This window comes from Loxodonta africana, chromosome 5 (assembly GCF_030014295.1).
Source record: "Loxodonta africana isolate mLoxAfr1 chromosome 5, mLoxAfr1.hap2, whole genome shotgun sequence".
NCBI classification, from domain to species: domain Eukaryota; kingdom Metazoa; phylum Chordata; class Mammalia; order Proboscidea; family Elephantidae; genus Loxodonta; species Loxodonta africana.
Genome location: NC_087346.1, coordinates 104747433 through 104770043, shown reverse-complemented (window position 1 = coordinate 104770043; position 22611 = coordinate 104747433). Strand labels below are relative to the sequence as shown.

Genomic DNA, 22611 nt, shown 5'->3' with positions numbered 1-22611 from the left:
ATGAATTGGAGAGTTGGGTTCAATGTTACGATGCTTTAGTAAATGTTTCTTAAGCTTTAACTTTATGCTAGGCATTGTGCTAAGTGATAAGAAAAAGGGAAGCAGCCCCTGGCATCTGGGAGCTGGCTTGTTAGTGTTAGCTGGGCCTCAGTGTTCTCCTGTTGAACATACACTTAATCTCACTAACACCACCACCAAGCAAGGTCACTGTGACCCTGATGAAATGAGACAAAATATAAGGCCTTTTTATAACTTTGTCTAAGTACAGACAAAAACTAAGTTACAGTGCAAAGCAGTAAAAAAAAAAAAATCCAAACCCAGGGCTGTCGAGTCAATTCCAACTCATAGCAACCCTATATAGGACAGGGTAGAACTGCCCCTTAGAATTTCCAAGGAGTGCCTGGTGGATTCGAACTGCTGACCCTTTGGTTAGCAGCTGTAGCACTTAACCACCACACCGCAAAGCAGTAAATACTCTCCTAATTCGAGCAACTGCTGCTGCTTTGTCAATCGCAGCTTCAGCTTTGCTTCATTCCTCCCACTTCTAAATGAGATCCATTAAGGTACCCAATCATAAAATTACCCCACTTCCTGAGAGATTCCAAATCCAGGGTAAATTTCTGCTTCCTTGAGCTATTCCCAAATCACAATTAACACAAGTCCAAGTTATATTAGGCATTTCTAGCTCCCTCTGACTGAAATGATCCCACACTCCCTATGGTGTGTGCTCTGCTTTCAACATGCAATAGAGCCAACCTAACTACATGTGTGTTCCTGGTAGGTCTTTGGTTGGATGGTATTGACGGTGGTATAAAAAAAAAAAAATTGCTATTTAAACCTCACAACTATTTCTTGAAACAGGTGTTATTTTATATCCATTTTACAAATGAAGAAACCGAGGGACAAGATCATACGGCTAGAAAGTGGCAGAGCCAGAATTCAACCCAAGTTTCTTTGACTACTCCGAAGTGGTCCTCTGATAATGTCCCCAGTTAATTACCCAGAATTGTTAGAAGACTAGCCTTTCAGCTTCACAAATGGCAAAACATTCTTTCCATCTTACTTACTGTTTGGTCTTATTGCTGAAACAGTGAGTTCTTTAATTAAGGAACAATGACTAGTTATGTAACTATAGAGGTTAACACACAGTGTGACACTACGCCTTGTTAATTTTGGCTTATTTCAGGGCAGGGTCAGAATGAGCTTTCTAAATGACAGATCTGATCAGGTCTACTCATCTATAAATCCTTCGATAGTTTCAGGTTAGAATTAAAGTTTCAGCACAATACACAGGTCCCTCCTACCATTGCTGATCTTATCTCCCGATTAATCTGTTGTCATTCTAGTTGATTCTGACTCAACGGCAGCTGCATGTGTCAGAGTAGAACTGTACTCCGGAGGGTTTTCAGTGGCTGATTTTCTGGCAATACATCACCAGGCCTTTCTCCTGAGGTGCCTCTGGGTGGACTTGAACCTCCAAGCTTTCGGTTAGCAGTCAAGCACATTAACTATTTTCACCATGCAAGGATCTCATCTTCTGATGCTTCCCCACAATTCATTATATTAACAGGTAATTATTATCAGGCCATCTCTCCCAACTTTCCAGCATGCAGAACCCTTCAAAGTGTTTCATTGCAGCATATTACATCTCTGCCTTCAACTGATCCTTCAAAATCACCTTAACTATCTCTTCAGTCAAGTTCCATGAGCTTTCCACACAATACAAAATGTATTGCTTCTTTGTAGCCCCACCATACCATGTACATTCCCTTGACCAATGGCACTTATCATATCACATTACATGCTTATTCCTCCAGCGTCAACTCTTCAGAAACTGAGATATTGTCCCCCTTGATATCCTTCTCACCTGGCATGATGCCTGGAAATGGTCCAAGCCTAACGTATATTCCTTGAGCCTTCACCAAACCAACTTCAAGTATGATTCTATTAAAAAGAACAATTCCCCAATTTTATTAGTAACATATTTCTAGCTCTGTTACCTGATACTCAAGAAATCCAAGTTGAGCATTTAATAAACTCTGCATTAGCCATGATGATGGACAGTTGGTTTTCAAATTCTTTTCCTAAGATCTGTTGTGGATTGCAAGACAATAACTGGATTATTTTCTTACCCAGGAATAGAAGTGCAACAGGTCTAACCTCTTTTTCTGAATCCAACTCAATTGTAAAAGCCTACTTTTAACCTTGCCTTTTATATATATATATATATATATTTTTTTTTTTTAAAGCAAAAAGAAAGTTTTATTCAGCATATATTCAAAAAGGCAAAAGTGGGAACCGGGCAACCATGCTGCCAGAGCCATGTCTGCCAGAGTGCAAGGAAATATTACAGAACAGACAAAAGTGAAAATCAGACGAGCATGCTGCTAGAGCCATGTCTGCCACTGTCAAAAGAATATGACAGAATAGGCAAGAATGGGAAAATGGACAAGCATGCTGCCACAGCCATGTGTGTCGGAGTCCAAAGAATATTACAGTCATCAGTATATATTAACATTATAAAATGGGCAAAATCATTGAAAGCTTCATCTTTTCACAGATTGGCTAGAAACTGTGATCTTTCATTTTGAATTGTCTTTCTTAACAATCATTGGTACAGGCTACAGTAACCGCAGTCAGGAGGGTCTTCATTGGTCCAACAAATTTTCTATTCACTGAATGCTAACACAAAAAGAGTGGAAAGTCTTTTGTGTTCTGTTAGATTGGCTTACATGGAAGGTTCCCTAAAAGACATTTTCCAAGATTATCCTATTGTCTTTTCCCTCAGGCCCAGCTGATGTGTCCTCCTGAGCCTAGCTCCAGATGGGTCACATTCTCTATACTCAAGGACAGGGAATAATGACTCCAATATTATTTCCTAAATCATTCCCCCCGTTTGATCAGAGATTGGAGATAACACATCAATGATCAATACCTGGATTTAGTTGAGCTCCTAGATGGCGGCCACTGCAGGCTCTTTAAACTCACAAACTGGTTTTCCACTGGATACCATCTGGTTCTTCACCAGGTTATTAAGTAAGAGCAATGTTCTAATCAATCACATTGCAGAAGAGAGAGGTCTAATTAATGTGCATCAACATTTTAGCTCAAGGCTTTTTTTTAAGTATGTAAAAAAAAACCCAAACCCACTGCCATTGAGTCGATTCCGATTCATAGTGACCCTATAAGTAAGTATGTAGGGTAACAGAAATTTTATCATCCCTAATACTATCAGGATGCAGAATAAGAATATTACTAACCCCTGCAGTAGTGACCTAGCCCATGTACTTATTCCTGATGGTAACCAACCAAATAAATGTGGTGTTTCTAAGGGTGTTACAGTGTGTAACCAAGTCGCTTGCTGTCCCATTCTATGTCTTATTCTGTTATATATTTTTTGAGGAAGTCTTCATCTGCTATTCCAGGCCACTGTTTATACATGATCTGGGGACACAGTGTAGTAATAAATTTCCTTGATAACTAGTAGGAAAATCAATACTAACAACAACAAAAAAAAAAAACTCAAAATAGAACTATTACTTTGGAGAAGCAAACTGAAGAAAATAGAAACCAGGTACTACTCTCTTTGGTACCTTATCAATTTTGAATTGGTGCAAAAAATCTATAAAAATTTCTTCAAAATTAAAAATGCAGTTGTTGGAAGGAATGGAAATAAAGTCATACAGCTTTGTGAGATAATTAAGAGGCAACTTACTTTACCGATTTAAATGTAATGGACAATATATTAAAGTACATTAAAAAGGCAGGTTTAAAAGTAGGTTTTTAAAATTGAGTTAAATTCAGAAAAAGGAGTTAGCTAACCCTCTCTTCTAAAACTGTTAAGAATAAAATTAAGAACAAAGAAAATACATGTTTAAAGTGGCATTGAAATGTCAATAATAATTTTTTTCTTTCCTTTTTTTAAGAAAGAGTTGTGCTTTAGAGGCAATTTTGTGAGTAGATTGGCTGTGATAGTAAAGTCTATCTTGTTTGAATTTATTTGACATTATCTTTATTTCCATAGGCTTTAATAGCTTGAACAATTATATCTAGCCCAGTTTCAAAAAGCTCAAAGCCTTAAACCATCTCGTACTGTTAGAGAGAGAAAGCAAATAACCATTTTGTCAAAATAAACATAAAAATAAAACTCAAATTCTGAAATCTAAATGTTATTCCAAGGCGGGGCTACCATTGACTTTGTATCTCTGACCAACCCTTTGAATTATTTAAAGCAAAAACTGTCATTTCTCTTTTATTCCCACCATTTTAAGCAACTTAAATATTACTCCAATTGATTTTAAATATCATCCAAAAGCATTCTTTAAACAAATTTTAACATACTATTCAGATTCCTAGGTTTCAACATAGCTAGTTCCTTTACTTCATTTTCCTATTTAATTAAAAACCTTCTCCAGTTGATTTTGAACGATTTAATGACTTTCATTTGTGATCATGATACAAATTCATTTGAAGGATGCAACTCTGATGAGTAAATCAGAGTTTTAACATGAACTTGCTAAAAAAGTAGTTTAGTGGGGGAGACAGCAAAGAAGATAACCACAAATTGTTCACTGTTTGCCCATTCAAGTTTGCATATGCCCTGGTGAAGAATCCCAGCACATGTGAAGCATAGTTTATAGGCACACCATACTGCTGGAAGAAAATGGTGTAAGAAAGGCAACTCTCTGAGTTCAGTAATCCTGTAACTTCAAAAGGCTGTGTTTTTCACTGATGGCTGATTCTTCAAGAAGAGAACTCCAAACCCACGTATGTTTCTGAGTGCTCTAGGCATTCAATAAAAGCACATTCATGAAATAAAAGCATTTAAAACTCTGGGATTTTTAAAGTGTATCTTATAGATTTCTTTTTTATCAAAAATATATCTAAAGCTGCTATTTTCTTTAAGCTGCTAATTTTTCAAACTGCAGAAGAACGAATACCTAAATAAGAGATTCTAATAAAAAGGCAGTCAGTAAAAACAACTTTAGACACTGTAACTTTCTGCAGTTGAATAGTTAACACCCTTCAAACGTGTATGATACACGATTTTACTCTTGAAAATATTTTCCTCAATCATGACCTAAAGCCATAACGCTATTATTACTGACACCAATAACTAAAAAGTAGGGCCCTGCCTGTCATTTTTCAGGCACCTGCTTGTCAATTACTCTCAATTGGCAGCCTGGTCAACAGCCAGCTCCTTTGAGCATACAGAGTTCTTAGTTCCAACACTTTAATTCATTACATTAGTCAGTCACCATTCCCCCCCACCCCCCCCCCACACACTTTCAAACTCTGTAACTTCACAGGCCTTACCCAAATATAACATGTTCAGAAAGAATGGCAAACTGAAGTGTAATAATTGTAACCTAATCTCTAGTGTATGTCAATCATCAAATATTACATTTCTATATTGCTACTTATTATCATAATTTCAGCTCCTGGTAGACGCAGAACGAGAATGGCAAGTCTGTGGAGAGCTGGTTTACTACACAGCTGAGCAATGAGGCTCAGAGTACCCTTCATTATTCCAAACTATTTATTATACGAGGGTACATTACATGGAGTTTATGTTCATAGATCTATAGATAATGTAGACAACAAAGTAGGGTTCATTGAAATTAATGTTACTACACATTACAGTTAGTGTACAGTTCAAAATAAAAAAAGGAAATTAATGGCAAGGAAACACAGGACAGTAGTTAGCATTACATTATTCATGTTTGCTTGGAAAATGCAATGACAACAAACACAAAAATTGGTATTTGTAGACCTGCCTTTGTAATTTAAGATGTTAATGAAATGTAAATTTTTTCAGTACAAAATTCATGAATGTTCATCTCTAGGCTGCATTGTGTCTGACCTTGTAGGAGTCCTTTTTTATTTTATTAGTACCAAAAGTTCCTCATTGTCCAATTCCCTTCCATCTCACCACCACCAAAGAAAATACGTTTGACAACCACAATCAGAATGGTGGCAGTAAAATGTAAAATAATTTTAATTTAGCAAAGAACACACCCCTTGCCTTTTTTTGCAATGAAATCAAGTTTTTGGGTTCCAAGCTATTCATCACGAAGAGAATGTGTTTAATCTGATGTGAAGTTGGCTACCCAGCAGTCTAGTCAAGCTGTAGAATGTTTAACTCAGGGTCTGGTAGGCTGCCAGCCATTCAGAATGTTTTCACACGGACCAGCAATAAATAATTAAATGTCTAAGTCACAGTCCTCAGATGGGGCAGTAGATAGAGCTAAAATTTCATCATTTAATAAGCAACTTTTTTGGAAGGAGAGGGGGTAGTCTAACAATTTGCTTTTAGGTGCTTTAGCCATAAGCGGTGATCATTCAGTTAGAGAGAATCCATTTTTATAATGATTTCTTACATGGATTTCCAAGGATCACCTTTAGGATTTTTTTAATTGCTAAGTTTACAAAAAGGAAGATCCTATTTCTACTATGTATTGCAGGAAAGGCCTACATCTGTGAACTAGAGATCCTAGGTCTGGGATTTTAGTTCTGGCACTGTCACTAACAACCTGAGAGAACTAACAACTTCAGACAAGTGACAAACTCCCTAGGTCTTAATGTTATTATAAAATTTGGTTAGAAGGGATGGGGGGATGTCTTGTCATAATTGAGAAAATTTTTCAAAATATATATGCTCTCATTTCCTCTCCTCCCAAGTCTAATGGGGGGTGGGGCACAGGTATATTTAAAAACAAAAATGGCAAAAAAAAAAACAAAACTCCCCAGTGATTCTAATGCTCGTTCCTACTAGACACTTCAGAGGTTTCTTCCAGCTCTGAGACCTCACCTTGTTTTGTTTAATGGACATGGGCTATGGCTGAGCAAGACAGTGTTGACAGAATTGGAAAAGGTAGTGCTTTTCCACACACGTACTTTCTTACAAGTTCCTTTTTCCTGCTGCAGCCTGTTACTGCTTTTGACAATATTTAAAAATGTGTAATGCATTTACAGAAGACCTAAACTGTCTTTGTTCTAAGGAACAAATAGGGGGAAATACTGGGCCATTAAGGCAGAGTAGATTTCTTATTCTTGCATTCTTTTACAAAATAACCATCCAGCCAGTAGCAGTTACCGTTATAAACATAAGACTAGGAAGACATGGCTTTTCAGAGTTCCAAGTCTTAGAATCCCCTGGTATGATTCACATATTTTAGGAAAATAATAAGAGTTCATGTTACATGTTGGATGCTGGGAGTAAAACTGTACTACTTACTTTTGTGTATGAACAGGTTTGCTTACTTCTTCAGGTCAGGCTTTCCAAGGGTAAGAATTTAAAAGTTTAAAGTAATTTAAGTCAGTTTCAACAGATTAATTCCAACTTGAAAAAAAAAAACAAACCTATCAATATACAGTACAGATATATTTGTCTATGTCTCACTATCTTTCACTATAATTAATTCTTAGCTGTTTTCTTCATTCTAGTTTTTACAATTATTTAGTATTATGCAATAAGAAGAACAGTATTGTTAATTAAAAAAACCATTGACAGATACAGGCAAGACTACCAGGTTAAAAATATAAATTCATCCCTATATTTTAACTTTATTCTTTAAGCTGGAGTTAATGAATTTTAAAAGCTGTAAAAATATTGCAGGTTAAAAAAACAAACAAACAAAAAATAGAAGTATAAGTAAACCAACATTTTGGGACATAAGCAAAGATCACTGATTGTCACTACATTTGGTCTGGAAATTATGCGTCTGAAGCATAGCGGTTGACAAGTCTCTTTTGAGAAGGTTACTGAAAAGACACTGTAAATATAGGAATTAAGGACTTCCTTTTCTGATGTCTTTATAAATTTCCTATTTCCCATTAATAGCTGACTGTCTTGCAATTTGTGCTTCTTGCACATATTCAACCTTAAATGACTGATAGTTTAGGCTTTTTACTTAATGACTTAATTTTTGTTTCTACAGAAACTATCATTTTTCATATCCAAACAATGCAGGCTTGTTTTTTATAAACTTGTGAGATAATTTCCCTTGTGATTTTCAATTTCCTCAGACTTCTGTAGCAATTTTCACTCACAGTTTCTATATTTCTTGTACATTTCTAATTTAAAATGTCTAAAAGTTCAAGTTTTATCAGTGCAGCGCTTATGCTTTTAAAAAAAAGTTACTATCATGCTATTTTAAGAATGTAAGCCACTAAAGGGGTATGATTGTGCCACAAAGGTATTCTTTAGCACCTTCAACTACTGCAACCTAAGCAAACCACTTCACTGGTTAAAGACACATGCATTGGACTTCCCCTTCCATTCACAGACAGCATATTTGAGTTTTATAGTATGGAGTCTTTGGAATCCAGACTATGATACAAAGTAAAGGGTATATAACTAAAACCTTTAATTTGGTATAGTCAACATCCTTTAGGTCTAGGGAGACCTTCCAACAACATTTGAATATGGTAGTCCTCAGGACCAAAAGAGCCTGGCTTATCCATAGGACTTCCTTTAAAACACGACTGAAAGTCTTAAGTTAAAGCAAGTCTGGCCTCAGACGTGGTCTAGGAAAGACTCGGGGAGAGATTTAGGGGTGGAAAAGAGCCTCAGGAGAAGTTTCTCACTTTTGTAAAGGCCCCGTATTAGCCAACTAGGTAATCTATGGTGTGCCAGCCCAGGCTCCAGAAAGTGGGTGGTCTTTGCAGAGGAGGTGCTTGCTCACTACCTCTGGCTGGAGCCAGTTCCTGCAGCTGGACTGAAGGCAGCCCATGGACTGCACTCGGCACATTTCTTCATTTCTCACTTGAGTGCCCTTCTTTAGTTCCCTTTCAACTGCCCACTTTATATCGGCTTCATTACACCACCGCTCCATTTGTAATGTAAATTGGGAAACTCGGGGAAGTTTTTCTTTTGGCCTTGTCTACGGAAGAATACCGAGAGGTATTCAAAACGTATTAACACAAATCAATGGCACCAATAAAAGCAAAATCTCCTTAGCAACATAATCTTGATTGCAAAAGGAGAACTGAGAGCATTTAGCAGAACAGTGGCCCACATGGAATACGCATTTGTCTGGAAGAATCCAGCACAAAGCCTAAAAGAGAGATTTTGAAAAAATCCAAAATTAACTCACAGGGAACAGTTACTCTTTTTTTCAAAAGTACACAATTGGCTACATTAAATCTATCGTGTGCTTTTGGCTCGGCAACATTGTATCACACCACTTTGCAAACTGAAATTACAACACCCTGCATGCTTCACATGAGTTACAGGGTGTTTTTTTGTTTGTTTTGTTTTTGGGTTTTTTTTCCCCCTTAGTTGATTTCTTTAGCAAAGCAAACAAAAGTCTCAAGAAATATTCATCGCACACACAATGCAAAGAAAACTGAATGGTTATCTAACAATATCTAAGACTGTATACAAAATTGGGGGCTATATTTTAGGTTTTCTGTGATGGATTCTAAGATATTAGCTACTGCATAAGTAATGGAATTTTTGTTTGGTTTTCCATTTGTGAAAAATGAAAATAAATTTCTGAAAGGCTCACAGTTATCCTGTCAGGATGAAGAAAAAGTGGATGAAAGACTAGAAATTCAGAAAATATAAGGAACCTCTTCTTTAAAAAACTATGATATTGACATCATTCAAGGAAACAAAACCATCAGGCACAATTTTTCCCTCTTAGTTTGTAACTAAAACAATACAGGTGATGGAGATAAAAGTATTTTTACCACCTCCCTCAAAGAAATGCCTTAGTAAACTAAGTCATAATTACTTTATTATCTTTGTATGTACACACTTTAATATAAAAATATGTATTTATTTTATCCATATATATGGGATTCTTTTTATTTTCATAAAGGTTTGACTGGAATACAGAACAATCGAGTAAAATGACAAAGTGTATGTGTCAAATAGTGATTTGATACAATGTGACAGATAAGCTCTAGTTAAATACAGCTAAATATGTGTATTTACAGGAGTGGTGATTAGAATTACTTCTGCCTCCCCCTGAAAGTTTAAAAACTAATGCTAAATCTGAATAGGATGATTGAGACTCCTATATAAAAGCCACAATGGTTTTTTAATTTGGGCATAACAAAAACAAGATCTTTGGAGAAAAACTGCAATACAGAAGTTGTATTTTTTTTCTCTACTCTTCTTCCCAAGTATGATGCAAGTTCATAAAGACATAATATAAAATTTTCTTCAAGTTCATTGCACAGTTCCTAAACTCATATTCATAACAATGTCAACGTAATTATTTTATTCCCTGATATTTTACAGGTCATGTTCACAGAAGAAATGGATTTGTGTGTGCGTGTGTTCTTTTGATTATTTCAGCAGACGTTAGTTTGGTCAACTTCCTTTAAAGTGATTTGATCTCTATAAGTTCCAGATTCCCTTTCCCAACGCTGTGTAAACTGGCTTAAGATTTTAAAGACTGTATTATAGTCTTTGGAGAACAAATACTACATTTTAATTTCAAGCATGGAATCATGTTTTGAGACCATGTGGTGCAACAAATTCACTTAAAAACAATAAAAATTCTACTAGCCAGAAACAAGCAAACAAACAAAAATTCCCTGGCTCAAATCTGTTTACTAGAAAATTCCAGTCAGTGAAGACTTAATAAAATGAAATTTTAACAAGATTAAATATACTGCAACCTACATGGAACCAAAAATCATGTCACCTTAAATACAACCCATCTATTTATTTCTTCACAGTTACGAAGGTCCACAAATTTTTACCTAGCCAAAAAAACCTCATTTTAAGAAAAATAGACCATGTCTGTTTTGGCATTGGCTGCAATTTCTTAATAAAGAGGGAAAGAAGTACACACCTTTAAAATTCAACTTTCTAGTTTACTAAAGCTATCTTCATTTTTTGTTTGTTTGTTTAATATCACTAGACTTACCTGAGTTTATAATCTCTGAAACCATAATTAACAGGGACCTTGCTCCTAGTTCTGCTTAAGTGCTCACCCATCAGAAGTTCCTGATTATCTTATTTTAAAACTATTATATGTCTTTTTAAGGACATAAGAACAAATTCCTAAAATCCTTTAATGTTTTTCCTGTTTGCCTCATTTTAATTATAAAAAATAAATAGAAGTATATTTCATACAAGATAACTCCCAGTATTTTCTCAAAGGGCAAGACAGCAGAGAAAAGCTCTGTCTAGGCTGTTTTTTTTTCCTTTAAAAATAATTTTCATTATAATACATATACCAAAAACCAAAACCAAACCCATTGCCATCAAGTTGATTTCGACTCATAGTAACCCTATAGGACAGAGTAGTGCTGCCCCATAGGGTTTCCAAGGAACTGCCAAACTTTTGGTTAGCAGCCTGAGCTCTTAACCACTGTGCCACTAGGGCTCTGTAATACATATCGGAAGTATAAAAGAAAGCATAAAGCTGGCTATAATTCCTGGGCATTGTATAACTTTGAACATTGCAAACCAAAGTGTAGGATAACAATGCAGTTATCTCTCTCAACCAGTAGATTTCAGAATCTTGCCTTCCAACAATGTCTACCTTAGCTTCACTGCCAGTTAAGTTTCACAATACTTAACTCTTCTGAGAGGGCACAATGTCATCAGCTCCAACAAATGTACAAAGAAACGGAGACCTTGGAAGGATTTTGATAACTTCACAGTTAAAACAAACTTCTGTTTATGAAGACTTCATGACAATGTAATGAGATTTTTGTAATTAAGAACCAGTAGAACTGGTAATTAAAAAAAAAAAAAAAAACCGTTGCCATCAAGTCAACTCCAACTCACAGCAAAAAAAATTTTTTTTTTTATTTTTCTATAAGACAGAGTAGAACTGCCCCATAGAGTTTCCAAGGAGTGCCTGGTGGATCTGAACTGCCAACCTTTTGGTTAGCAGCTGCAGCTCTTAACCACTATGCCATCACAGTTTCCAGAACAGGTTAACAGGAAAGAAAAATCTGCAGTCTGAAGGTATACTATGGTCCAATAAAGAAGAGTAAACACTGTCCTGTTACTAAACATCTCTTGAAGGCTGAATGACAGTTTCTTAAAAAGAAAAGCAATAAATAGCTTATCTGCCAATATTAAGAATGCTTGGTGTGCTCAGTTCACTGAAATGTTTCTGAGATAAAGATCTAGCAAAGCAATATAAACAAAACAAAGCCCACTGCTGTCGAGTCAATTCCAACTTATAGCGATCCTGCAGGTCAGAGTAGAACTGCCCCATACAGTTTCCAAAAAGCGGCTGGTAGATTTGAACTGCCAACCTTTTGGTTAACAGCCAAGCTTTTAACCACTGTACCATCAGGACTACATTTTTCATAAAGAGAAAAAAGCAGTCTTCTCAAATTCAAAGCACCATGTTTATAAAGTAGAAGAAAAGGATGATTTTGCTTAAGTATCTCAGAAGTAACCGTATTTAAAAGTCTATCTACCTAATTTTTAAACACAGAAAATAGTATTACAAGTACATATAGAGACAACCCACTCTAGCTCTTTAATTATAAATGCAAAATTTGACAATAACTCAAGTTTGTGCCAACACTGTAAGTAAAAAATGCTAGTCAATCATTACTACTAATCAACTAGCTACTTGCTATTAAAAAAATTAAAAAAAAAAAAAAAAGAAGTTGCCATCGAGTCAATTCCAACTCTTAGAGACCATATAGGACAGAGTGGAACTGCCCCATAAGGTTTCCAAGGCTTTAATCTTTACAGAAGCAGAATGCCACATCTTTCTCCTGCAGAGCTGCTGGGTGGGTTCAAACCGCCAACCTTTTGGTTAGCAGGTGAATGTTTAACCACTGGGCCACCAGGGCTCCTTTGCTTTTATATAAACCCAAAACAAAACCCATTGCCATCGAGTTGATTCCGACTCCTAGCAACTCTATAGGGCAGAGGAGAACTGCCCCATAGGGCTTCCAAGCAGTGGCTGGTGGATTTGAACTGCAAACTTTTTGGTTAGCCGCTGAGCTCGTAACCACTGTGCCATCAGGGCTCCTTGCTTTTATATACAAAAAACAAAAAACAAAAAACCAAGCCTGTAGCCGTTGAGTCGATTCCAACTCACAGCGATCCTACGGTGACCCTAGAGGACAGAGTAGAACTGTTCCTTATGGTTTCCAAGGAGCACCTGGTGGATTCAAACAGCCAACCTTTTGGTTAGCAGCTATAGCTCTTAACCACTACACCACCAGGGTTTCCTGCTTTTATATAGGACTTAATAAATATCAGCAAAATAAGCGATTGAAAAATAGTTTCACAAGATAGCACCATGAGGAAGGTAGCCGTAGTACCTGCCTTTTGTGGAAATAAAAATAAAACCAAAGAGCCCAAGTAACTTAATGATCTTGCATAATGTCAGACATGAATTCAAAATCAGGATTAGCATTCTGAATAACTGTTTTCAGGACTGTCCATTTAGGCTAGACAACCTCTGTTGGTTCAATTTGCCATCTGGAGGGATGGGGGTATGGCTCCCTGTTACATAAACAGAAGTGCACAGAATTATGATTAATAATAAAAACAATGTTTAGGCTTCTCTTAAATTACTATCTTAAATCTTTGTAAAGCTACAGAACAAGACACTAACTCAAGATTTACAAGCATTCTTCAAATCTCAACTTATATAAATGGTATTATAAGTTTGATATTATTTATAGCTTTGGAAAATGAAGAGTTGCTTTATTCCATTTAAAAAAGGATATTTATATTTAAAAATAAATAAAAATAAAAAGGTGTACTTAATCACAAACTACTCTGAAATATAGTTAAAAATTTGGTTTAGGATTGACCCTGAGCCTATTCTTTCCTTCCAAATACTAGGTATAAATCAACTTCCTTCAGAAATGGCAGTTTGGGAAGCCCCAGGTCCAACCATCCTTCCTCCCTGTAAAGTCTGGAGTGACAGGGTTTGTTGAGAAGGAAAACACCACCTGCACCACTGCACTACTGGAAATTTAAGAACGCCAACCTTTCAGTTAGCAGCCATGCACCTTAACCACTGCACCACTAGGGCTCCTTTAAGTAAAGAAACTCCTCTTTAAAAATGCAAGTACTAACCACCTTGGTAGAACTGAGGATGTCAGGCGTTTATCACTTACTTTAATTGGTCTTTGAAACACCTAGCTAAGAATGCAAAAGAACTAATGTTCTCACTGGGAGCTTTGGAGAAGGATGCTAGCAATTCTAAACCACGTCCATGCCTGAGTGAAGACTCTGGACATCAAGAGGGCAGCAGAAGGATTCACAGTGCCTCAGTAGCACAGAAGGAAAGAGGGGCCAGGACTAGCTGTTGGAGTTCTGTCAAAGACAGCTTTACACACATTATACCTTTGATTCAATATTACCGATAGAGGAATCGAGCAAATACTTACAGTGAAACATCAGACATGCATTTAAAGGTTATAATTATGAAGCAGAATACCACAAAGGTTGAAACAGCCAGACCATGTACATAAAGTTACATAAAACTAGTGTAGTTTGAACTCATGCAACTGTGGATCCAACTGTACATATTACTATTTAATATCATCCTTTTTTAACCACAGATTGATATGCAATGTTGTCATAGTTTTACAGGTTGGCTTGTGTCTACTAATATAAAGAAACAACCAGAAGAGCTCTAAAATAACACAGAAAACCATGGGGAAAGTTGTGGTTCTTCCTGACTTAAAACTATTCAATTACAAAACTAGTTTTTCAAATTAAAAAAAAAAAAAAAAATTGTTTCTTATTATTTAAGGTTTCAACACGTACTGATTTTTTTGGCCAAAATTACATGGCCATATTTTGAATGGATGAAACCTAGCCACTAAGAAGCCTTTATAAAACATCCAAGATGACTATTTTACACAGGCAAAGGGACCTCTTGTGGGGGAGGGGCAATACCTGCATTAGAAGTAAATGTGTCACATCAAAGTTTTACTATAGTCATTAGTTTTTGCAGTATATATTTTTACCCAAATATCCAAAGTCATGTATTATATTTGGGTTTTGCAAACTATATGACGGAAGAATGTTTCTACACAGGAATGGTGGGCTGATCGTAAAATGTCAGTAATGTATTAAAAAACACGATATGCTTTCACTTAGCCTACCTAAAATCTACACACTGAATTGTCTGCCAATAATTCCTTTTCTTGGCAAGCTTAAGAAATACCTATGTTTCATGTCCTACAGACTTTAAGACAGAAGGCAAGAGCTGAAGAACAAACATCATTTAGATATTTCCTTTGGGCTATGTTCACACCACATAGGTTATCTCTGACATTTCTAATTTCTTATAACATGAGCACTTAAATTCAGGATTCATAAAAAACAAACCAATCGCTATCAAGTCAATTCCAACTCATAGTTACCCCATACTGCTCCACTGGGTTTCCAAGGCTGTAAATTTTTGCAGAAGCAGACTGCCACACCTTTCTCCAGTGGAGCAGCTGGTAGGTTCAAACCACCATACCTTTTTGGTTAACAGCCTAGCACTTGACCACTGCGCCATCTGGGCTCCTAATTCATGATTCAAAAAAGGATAAATCAGTTATACTAGGGGCTACTAATGAAAAGCAAAGCATGCAAATGTACTGTTCAAGGCATAATTGGCTTATCGTAATGCCACATATTAAGCATTCATGGTTCTTTTCTATATGTAAGTTGGAAGTCTAAGAGTACACATTCTTAGGGAATCTCTTTCAGCAACTGAGACACCTCTCAATAAAATTAGAACAAAAAAAAATTTTTTTTTAAATCCTGTACTTGATACTATCAACTATGAAAATTATCTTATTGTTAAAATATTCTTATGGAAACACAATAACAATTTTAAAACTATAATTTAACAGATTATATAATTTTATATAATTAATAATTTAACAGATTATATAATTATATAATTTAACAGATTATGTAATTCAACAGATGGCACAGGACCAGGCAGTATTTCGTTCTGTTGTGCACAGGATCGCTATGAGTTGGAACCGACTCAACAGCACCTAACAACAATAACAGGAGAAAAATATTTCTAAATAAGTACAGTTCTTCTTGTAATGCTGATCAGTATGGTGCACTACAGATTTACAAAATTTTAGATACTGAAGCCTGTGTTGCATAGTCGACAGTCTTTATATTGTCTCGCTCCTTCTGAATCCTGAAGCAGATTCAGCATTCTTCACACAAAAATTTTTCACACGGAACCCACAGAGGAATACTAGAGTTTTTGGAATAGGATTACCTCTTAATTGCACTGTTTAAGAAGCTAGGACACATACCCTAGACATAACGTTAAAGAGTGAGAAGTATTTTAATTCTTCGTACTTTGAGCTCTTCATAAGAAAAGTATTCTATAAATTCAAGTTGTTATGGGGGGGCGGGAGCGCAAGAGGAACAAATAACTCTCAGACCAAAAAAAAAAAATCCTAGTTTTTAAGATAGTTTCTAATGTCCAGTATAGGATACTGGCATTCAACTGTTCAGATTCATATGGAATTACAGTATTTTGGAGAAGTACAAAGAAGTACTTTTTAAAAATACAGGTATATAAATTAATGAAGCTGGCATTTAAAAGATTTAATACAAGGAAGAAAGTATTGTATAGTGGTACCAATTCTTAATACAAATTATTAAGCACAGTTTATATAATTTCAAAGTTATTCACATTATTGCTCGATACCACAATTGTATGGAACAGGTTCTTGACATACATTAAAACTTGTATAATTTCAGACTTATAAAAACAAAAAATTTACACATATCCCATTGAGAAAATCTAAGTTTTAAAATGCATGGAGATATGTATGACTAAAAGGAGAAAAGAATATGTGTACGTGTGTATTTAAAAGAAACAAGCTGACATGATTCAAACATGTCATACTCTCGGTCAAGTGTATACATAACTGGATAGAAAGTGAACTAATATATAAAAACAGTACTAAATATGTCCCCATTTCTTAGTAATAATATGTTCCAAATACCAGTGGAGTATTAAACACCAGCTTACTTTTAATTCTAGAACTTTTGCTTTCTTTCAAAGACTCTTCAGAAACATATATTCATTCCACAATTGTGTTAGATTGGGAGAAATATTTCCTTAGAAATTTTTAAAAGGAATACATCCATACTTCCGTATGTAAGATTTGATAAACAATAAAAAATAACTCAAGTAAGGCCATTATTAATATCATCTTGATCAAAAATATACCCAGATTGTGATGCTACTAAATTTTGTGATCCTGGGCCCTAACTGCCATTAGATGCACGCCGTTCACTGGCTTGTCTACTCTAACAAGAATGCCTTAATCCTACCTTGCTACCTTTGAAGACAGAAATAGTTTCAAACTTTCTAACTGGTCTTTATAATGATTACAGGTACATCTGCTGTAAACAGAGCATTAGGAAGTATATGAGAAAGGGTATGTTAGGTTCCAAAAGGCTAATAAGAAAACTTAAAACTATTTAAAATGACCATGTTAAATCTAAAAAGGAAGAAAAATAATACAAAGAATGTGTTTGTTAGAATAGATAAGTAGAGACGTAAAGAGATGTTTTTCTATGTTACGGAATTTATGAAAAAAGGACTCTGTGTACTTGGTGATAAAAAAACACTGGCCACTTTTTAGGCTAAGTTCAAATGTATTTTTTTGATAATACAAAAAAGTAATCCTTGAAAATCAGAATACATAACAGAAAAGAGCACAATAACTTAAGTATTAAACATCTGTATGAAATAACTGTTGCAAAGGTTGACAAAAATGCACACTTAGAACATGCGGTTATTTAAAAAAAAAAAAAAAAACACCACACGATTCTGTAGAACCAATGTTATGTCACCACCAGGAGAGCACCAAGCAAGGCACCATTGGAAAGACAACATACTTGGAAAGTCTCTATAAATAAAGTAAATGCTAATCTGGTCGAAAAATTGGTGTCTTTGGTAAAAATTCTATGAGGATGACCTGTAGAAAGAGAAAAAAATTTTAAGAAGATTTAAATAGACTTTTATCTTAACAAAACTTCAACTATGTTCTATCACTTAAATAATTTTTGAAATTCCATGCACATTTCATAACCACAACTTTGTATTATTAAAATAGACATTTATCTGATAACTCAGATAGCTCCATTATTAAGGAACTTTTTTTTTTAATTTCTGGATCTTTACCAAATAGGCAAAATACTTCAGCGCTATACTTTATGAAGAGTCAACAGTCAACGTCTGGGAAGATGAACAGAGGTGGACGACACAGATAGTGTCCCTAACACACAGAAGGAGCTTGAATGAATGAATGAGAAAAGGGAGTTACTGAGAGCTAACCTCATGCCAGGTGTTTCATTCTGTATGGAACCCATCTAATCTCAACAACTATTCTATGAGGCATTTCCATTTTACAGATGAGGAAACTGATGATCCAAGAAATTTCAGACCATGGATTGTGAAGTCAAGATTTGAACAAAGGACTGTGTTGACTCCAAAGCCTTGCCCTTTCTACTACACTATGTTATGTGGCTGTGGCTGATCCAGTATTTATTTCTTCAAGATTCCTCCTTTCTATCTAATCCAATTCCATGGGTCTTCTCTAGGTTTTAGAGTTGCTCCCATTTTACTGTACCCAGATATGTAATCTCTAGATAAAGGGTACCAGTACTTACTCTTTTTTTTTAAAAACTCTTTTCCCTCTTAGTTAGCAAAATTAAACATCAGGAAACTAAAGGAAAACCAACAAAAACAAAACACAGTAATACAGAAATACACAAGTTGATCAGGGCTAATTTTGATTCCAAACTTGAACTGTCCTAACTCGTAATCAACTCTCTCCCCTGCTCCAACTCTACATGGAATAGATGCTAAACAAAAATTATTTGATTTGAACAGCTTCTAAGTTTGGTGAACTTCTCGTTCTTTTTCAGAATCTGTGTCTTGATACGACCTCCAGTCTCGGATACTCTTCTACAGTTTGCCTTCTGAGCCAAGAACCTTCATTTTCAACTCCTCAGTTTTCCTGGCTTTTGATCTGCCTTGATAAAGAAAGCACTTTTATACCTGGATCAAAAATAGTCCTCTCCAAGTTTTGGAGTAAGGTGTATATAAGCTTATATGGGACAGACTGACTTGATCTGTAAACGTTCACTTAAAGCTCAATAAAAATTATTTAAAAAAAAAAAAAAATAGTCCTCTCCTTGTTTAGTTACCCTACAGTAAACTTTAGGTGCCACTTTGCCACTCTCCTGACCTGTTATTTGCCTACAAAATATTTACTTGCTTCACTGTTAAAGTACTTTCTTCAATCCAGCTTCTTCACATGAGCTGGATTTCCCTGTTTCTCAGTTTCCTCATCTATAACTTAAAGAGGCTGGACTAGATGATAAGAGTCTTCGCAGTTCTAAAACTTGAAGACTAAATATTCAAACTACTAAGAGGCAAGTTCGATAAATACTGCTATGTTAGAAACATGTCCTCAATCAAGTAGTCTTTACAATTTTAGTCCTTGAGTGTGGGCATTACATTTTTATAGAGTATACAATGTAACACAAAATAGACAGTCTTTGACTATATTTGAATTATTGCTTTACAAAGTACATATTCTATAAACTTTTTTCCTTCAGAAGCCACATATAGAAATTAGTCACTCGTCCCATTTTTTTTTTTTTTTTGGTCACACTTCTCTACTACAACTGAACAAAGAAAACTTGGTATTGAGTATTTTTCTAGATTAATATTCAAAATGTAGTCAAGGAGTCTGACTTTTCTTTACTAACAAAAAATATTTAAAAGTTATGGGAAAGTTGAGCTCAAAAGAGGGATACATGCAAAAAGGCCCAAATTCATTAGATAAGGAGGCACTCTCTTCTTACTAGATTTTTTGCTATTTTAAGTTTTATTGTTTAAAGGGGGTTTTTGAAACTATGTTTTCACCTTTCAACCAACACAAACATACATAATATGAGCAAATCTAAAAAAACACTTTTTAAAGGAATTTTAAAATAGTCTTTGTTCTTACTACTCTCATGGATATCATCTATGATGCTGTGAAAAATAATGGCTTTGGTAGAAGTGTGTATCTAAAAATTCATGGTAAATTATGTACAAAGCACATGGTTGAGAATGTTTTTGAAAAATACTAAATTATTTTTAGTTAGCAAAAGAGTTTCATAAAAATAATGAATAAAATTAATATATTTTATGAATGAATAACATTTATATAACTTCATCTGGAGATAATTAATGGCATTGGGAATAACTCATGTTTTCTTTTCCAAAGTGAATTTAGAAATACTCACACATATACACAAAATAAGGTAAAGCCTCAGTTTAGTGTTTGGGTTTATAAATGTAGCAAATATTTTATCATAAAACTCTTTAAACATACTACATACTCACTCCTTCTGCCAAAATACACACATAAACTCTCTTACTATCCATGATGAAAGTACAAAATTAGGATTTTCATAGGTCAATATCAAAACAACATACTCAGATATACATTTTTTTCATGATTATAAAGAAGTATCATGTATCTTTCTCATTATCATAAATCAAGATATTTGATATAATAGATATGAAAAATCTATATTATTCAGTTCACTGAATAGATCTATAAAAAAAATGGCATTTTTGAAAAGGTCGTTTATGTTCAAGTCTAGAAATGGGATTTGACTGTATGATAATGAAAGAAAGGGGAAATGCTAACAGAGAAAAGTGATTTTACAGTAATTCCCAACTATTTAAACATTGTTTTAATCAATCTTTTTTTTCTTAACATGAAGGCTATACTGTTTCAAAGAATAGACAAAATTTGTTAGAAATGTTTTGCCACGTACTTCACAAAAGCTGACTTTAATTTTCAACAATTAACCCTTTCTTAGATCTTTTTCTTAATGTAATAACATTCCCATATTAAAAGAAAACACCCAAGCTCGAGGGAGAATAAATAAAAAAATCATAATTTTCTATAGTATCCTGAACTTTTCAAAAGAACAAATATTGTTCAAGTAAATCAGGGAGTCAGCTGGGTAAACTAAATCCTGTACTGAATAGTTCCAAAATCCACTGTATACAAATGCCAAATGAGATTTCTGCTAAAGAATAACACACTTTGCAACATCTCATCTCCTGCTTACTTTTAAGATAACTTTTACAAAACAACATTCTAGTAAGACTTTGAAAGATTCTTTAAAGGCCACTGAGGTATGGGCAGCTAAAATCTATAAAGGCTAAAGGTTTCTTAAGCTCCAACAGTTTGGCTGAAAGGTTTTCTTCCATACTTGGAAACTTGATTAGCATTAAATAAAAAAGCCATATCTGACTTGCTGCGTAACCAAAGTTGTGGTTATTCTTTATACAGCATCTAAAATTTCACACTCCATCAACACATGTTCAGCCTATTTTATCTTGGCAATTAATTTATTATTTTTCAGAACACAGTGAAGCCTTGTTTTCAAGTCATTCATAACTTTATAAATCAGTCTTACACATGAAACCATGCATCTGTGAACCGTAGAAAATTCTTGCACTCAGGAGATTAAGCTCCTGACACCTTTGCTGATTAATAATCATGGAAAGAATAAGATCAGAAGCAAAATAAATGATCATTTAATAGAGAAACTCACAAAACAGCCCTTTAACTTACATATTCCATCATGTTATTCGTTTCACATTTCCTTTTGCTCAGTCTCCAGTGCAAGCACAGCTAGACAAGTAGGAGAGTAAAACAAGAAAAATGAGCTCTATTTTATTGCAGCACACAGACTAACACATTTGTCCACCTTTCATATTTTTAGTTCAACAAAAGCATCTGTTTCCATACTGTGCAATTCAGACCCCAACAGTACGAAGCTGCTCCCTGTGGTACTCACCTTGTGGTATAACCTATTGTTTTCCCATTCTAATAACTTCTCAATCGATCTTCGTGTCTAGAAGACAAATGAGAAAAAAGTTTACTCTTGACTGGTTTTAGAAAAACTTTGTTTTGCAGCTGCTTTTTGTGTGAAACGGGGAGAGGTATAAGACAGTGACTGAGTACAGGGTGGTCTGCAACACAGTCAATGTTCTAACTAAATGGTAACCTGAACGGAAATAGTACTGTTTTTTAAAAACATATAGTTTTGCTTTTTAGCATGTGTATCATTTTTTAATTGTTTCAAATGTACTTTAAAACAACCCAAAAAAGTCTAAAATGCAAATATTACCTACCAAATGACATAAATTTATATCCCCACTTCTTTCAAAAATAATTTTGCAATACATGACTAGTAATACATATTTCAAGCTAAAGTTATTTAAATATTAGTTAACAAAATGCAAATGGCTTTTACGGTGGATTAAAAAATTAAAAGTTAATAAATAAAAAACCTAATTCATAACTAATTTTCACATCATACTTAAAAATAATATACAAATTCAAAAGGTAGTCTATGATTCCACAGATGATTTTTCAGAAAGAGCCAAATTTTAATTTAAACCAACATAAAAGTGATGTTGGCGAAAAAAATCAAACTATTCAATAGTGCTGTCTCAGGAAACAACTGAAAAATTTACCACGTAGGACCACTTGACTGCTGCAATACATACTATGTAGTATGAAATGTTTCTTGCTTGAGAGTATGAATAAAGAAGAGGTTAATTCATGGTGCCAGGTGTTAGGATGAGACTG

The 22611-nt window shown here is 34.8% G+C and overlaps 1 protein-coding gene across 3 annotated transcripts in view; it reads right to left on the bottom strand.

The window, feature by feature from the left end:
• Window positions 1-2233: 2233 nt before the first annotated feature.
• CHIC2 (cysteine rich hydrophobic domain 2) overlaps window positions 2234-22611 on the bottom strand; it is a 65880-nt gene continuing 45502 nt past the window's right edge. The window contains exons 4-7 of one of the 3 annotated variants that reach the window (XR_010322099.1): window positions 21815-21871; window positions 21589-21648; window positions 7238-17916; window positions 2234-4784 (exon numbers count right to left, since the gene is read on the bottom strand). Coding sequence is in view for 2 of the 3 variants with exons in the window: in XM_003415882.4 (XP_003415930.2) it covers window positions 17866-17916; window positions 21589-21648; window positions 21815-21871 (168 nt within the window). In the remaining variant the exon portion in view is untranslated. The other 2 variants (XM_003415882.4, XM_064285793.1) reach the window with 2 other exon arrangements.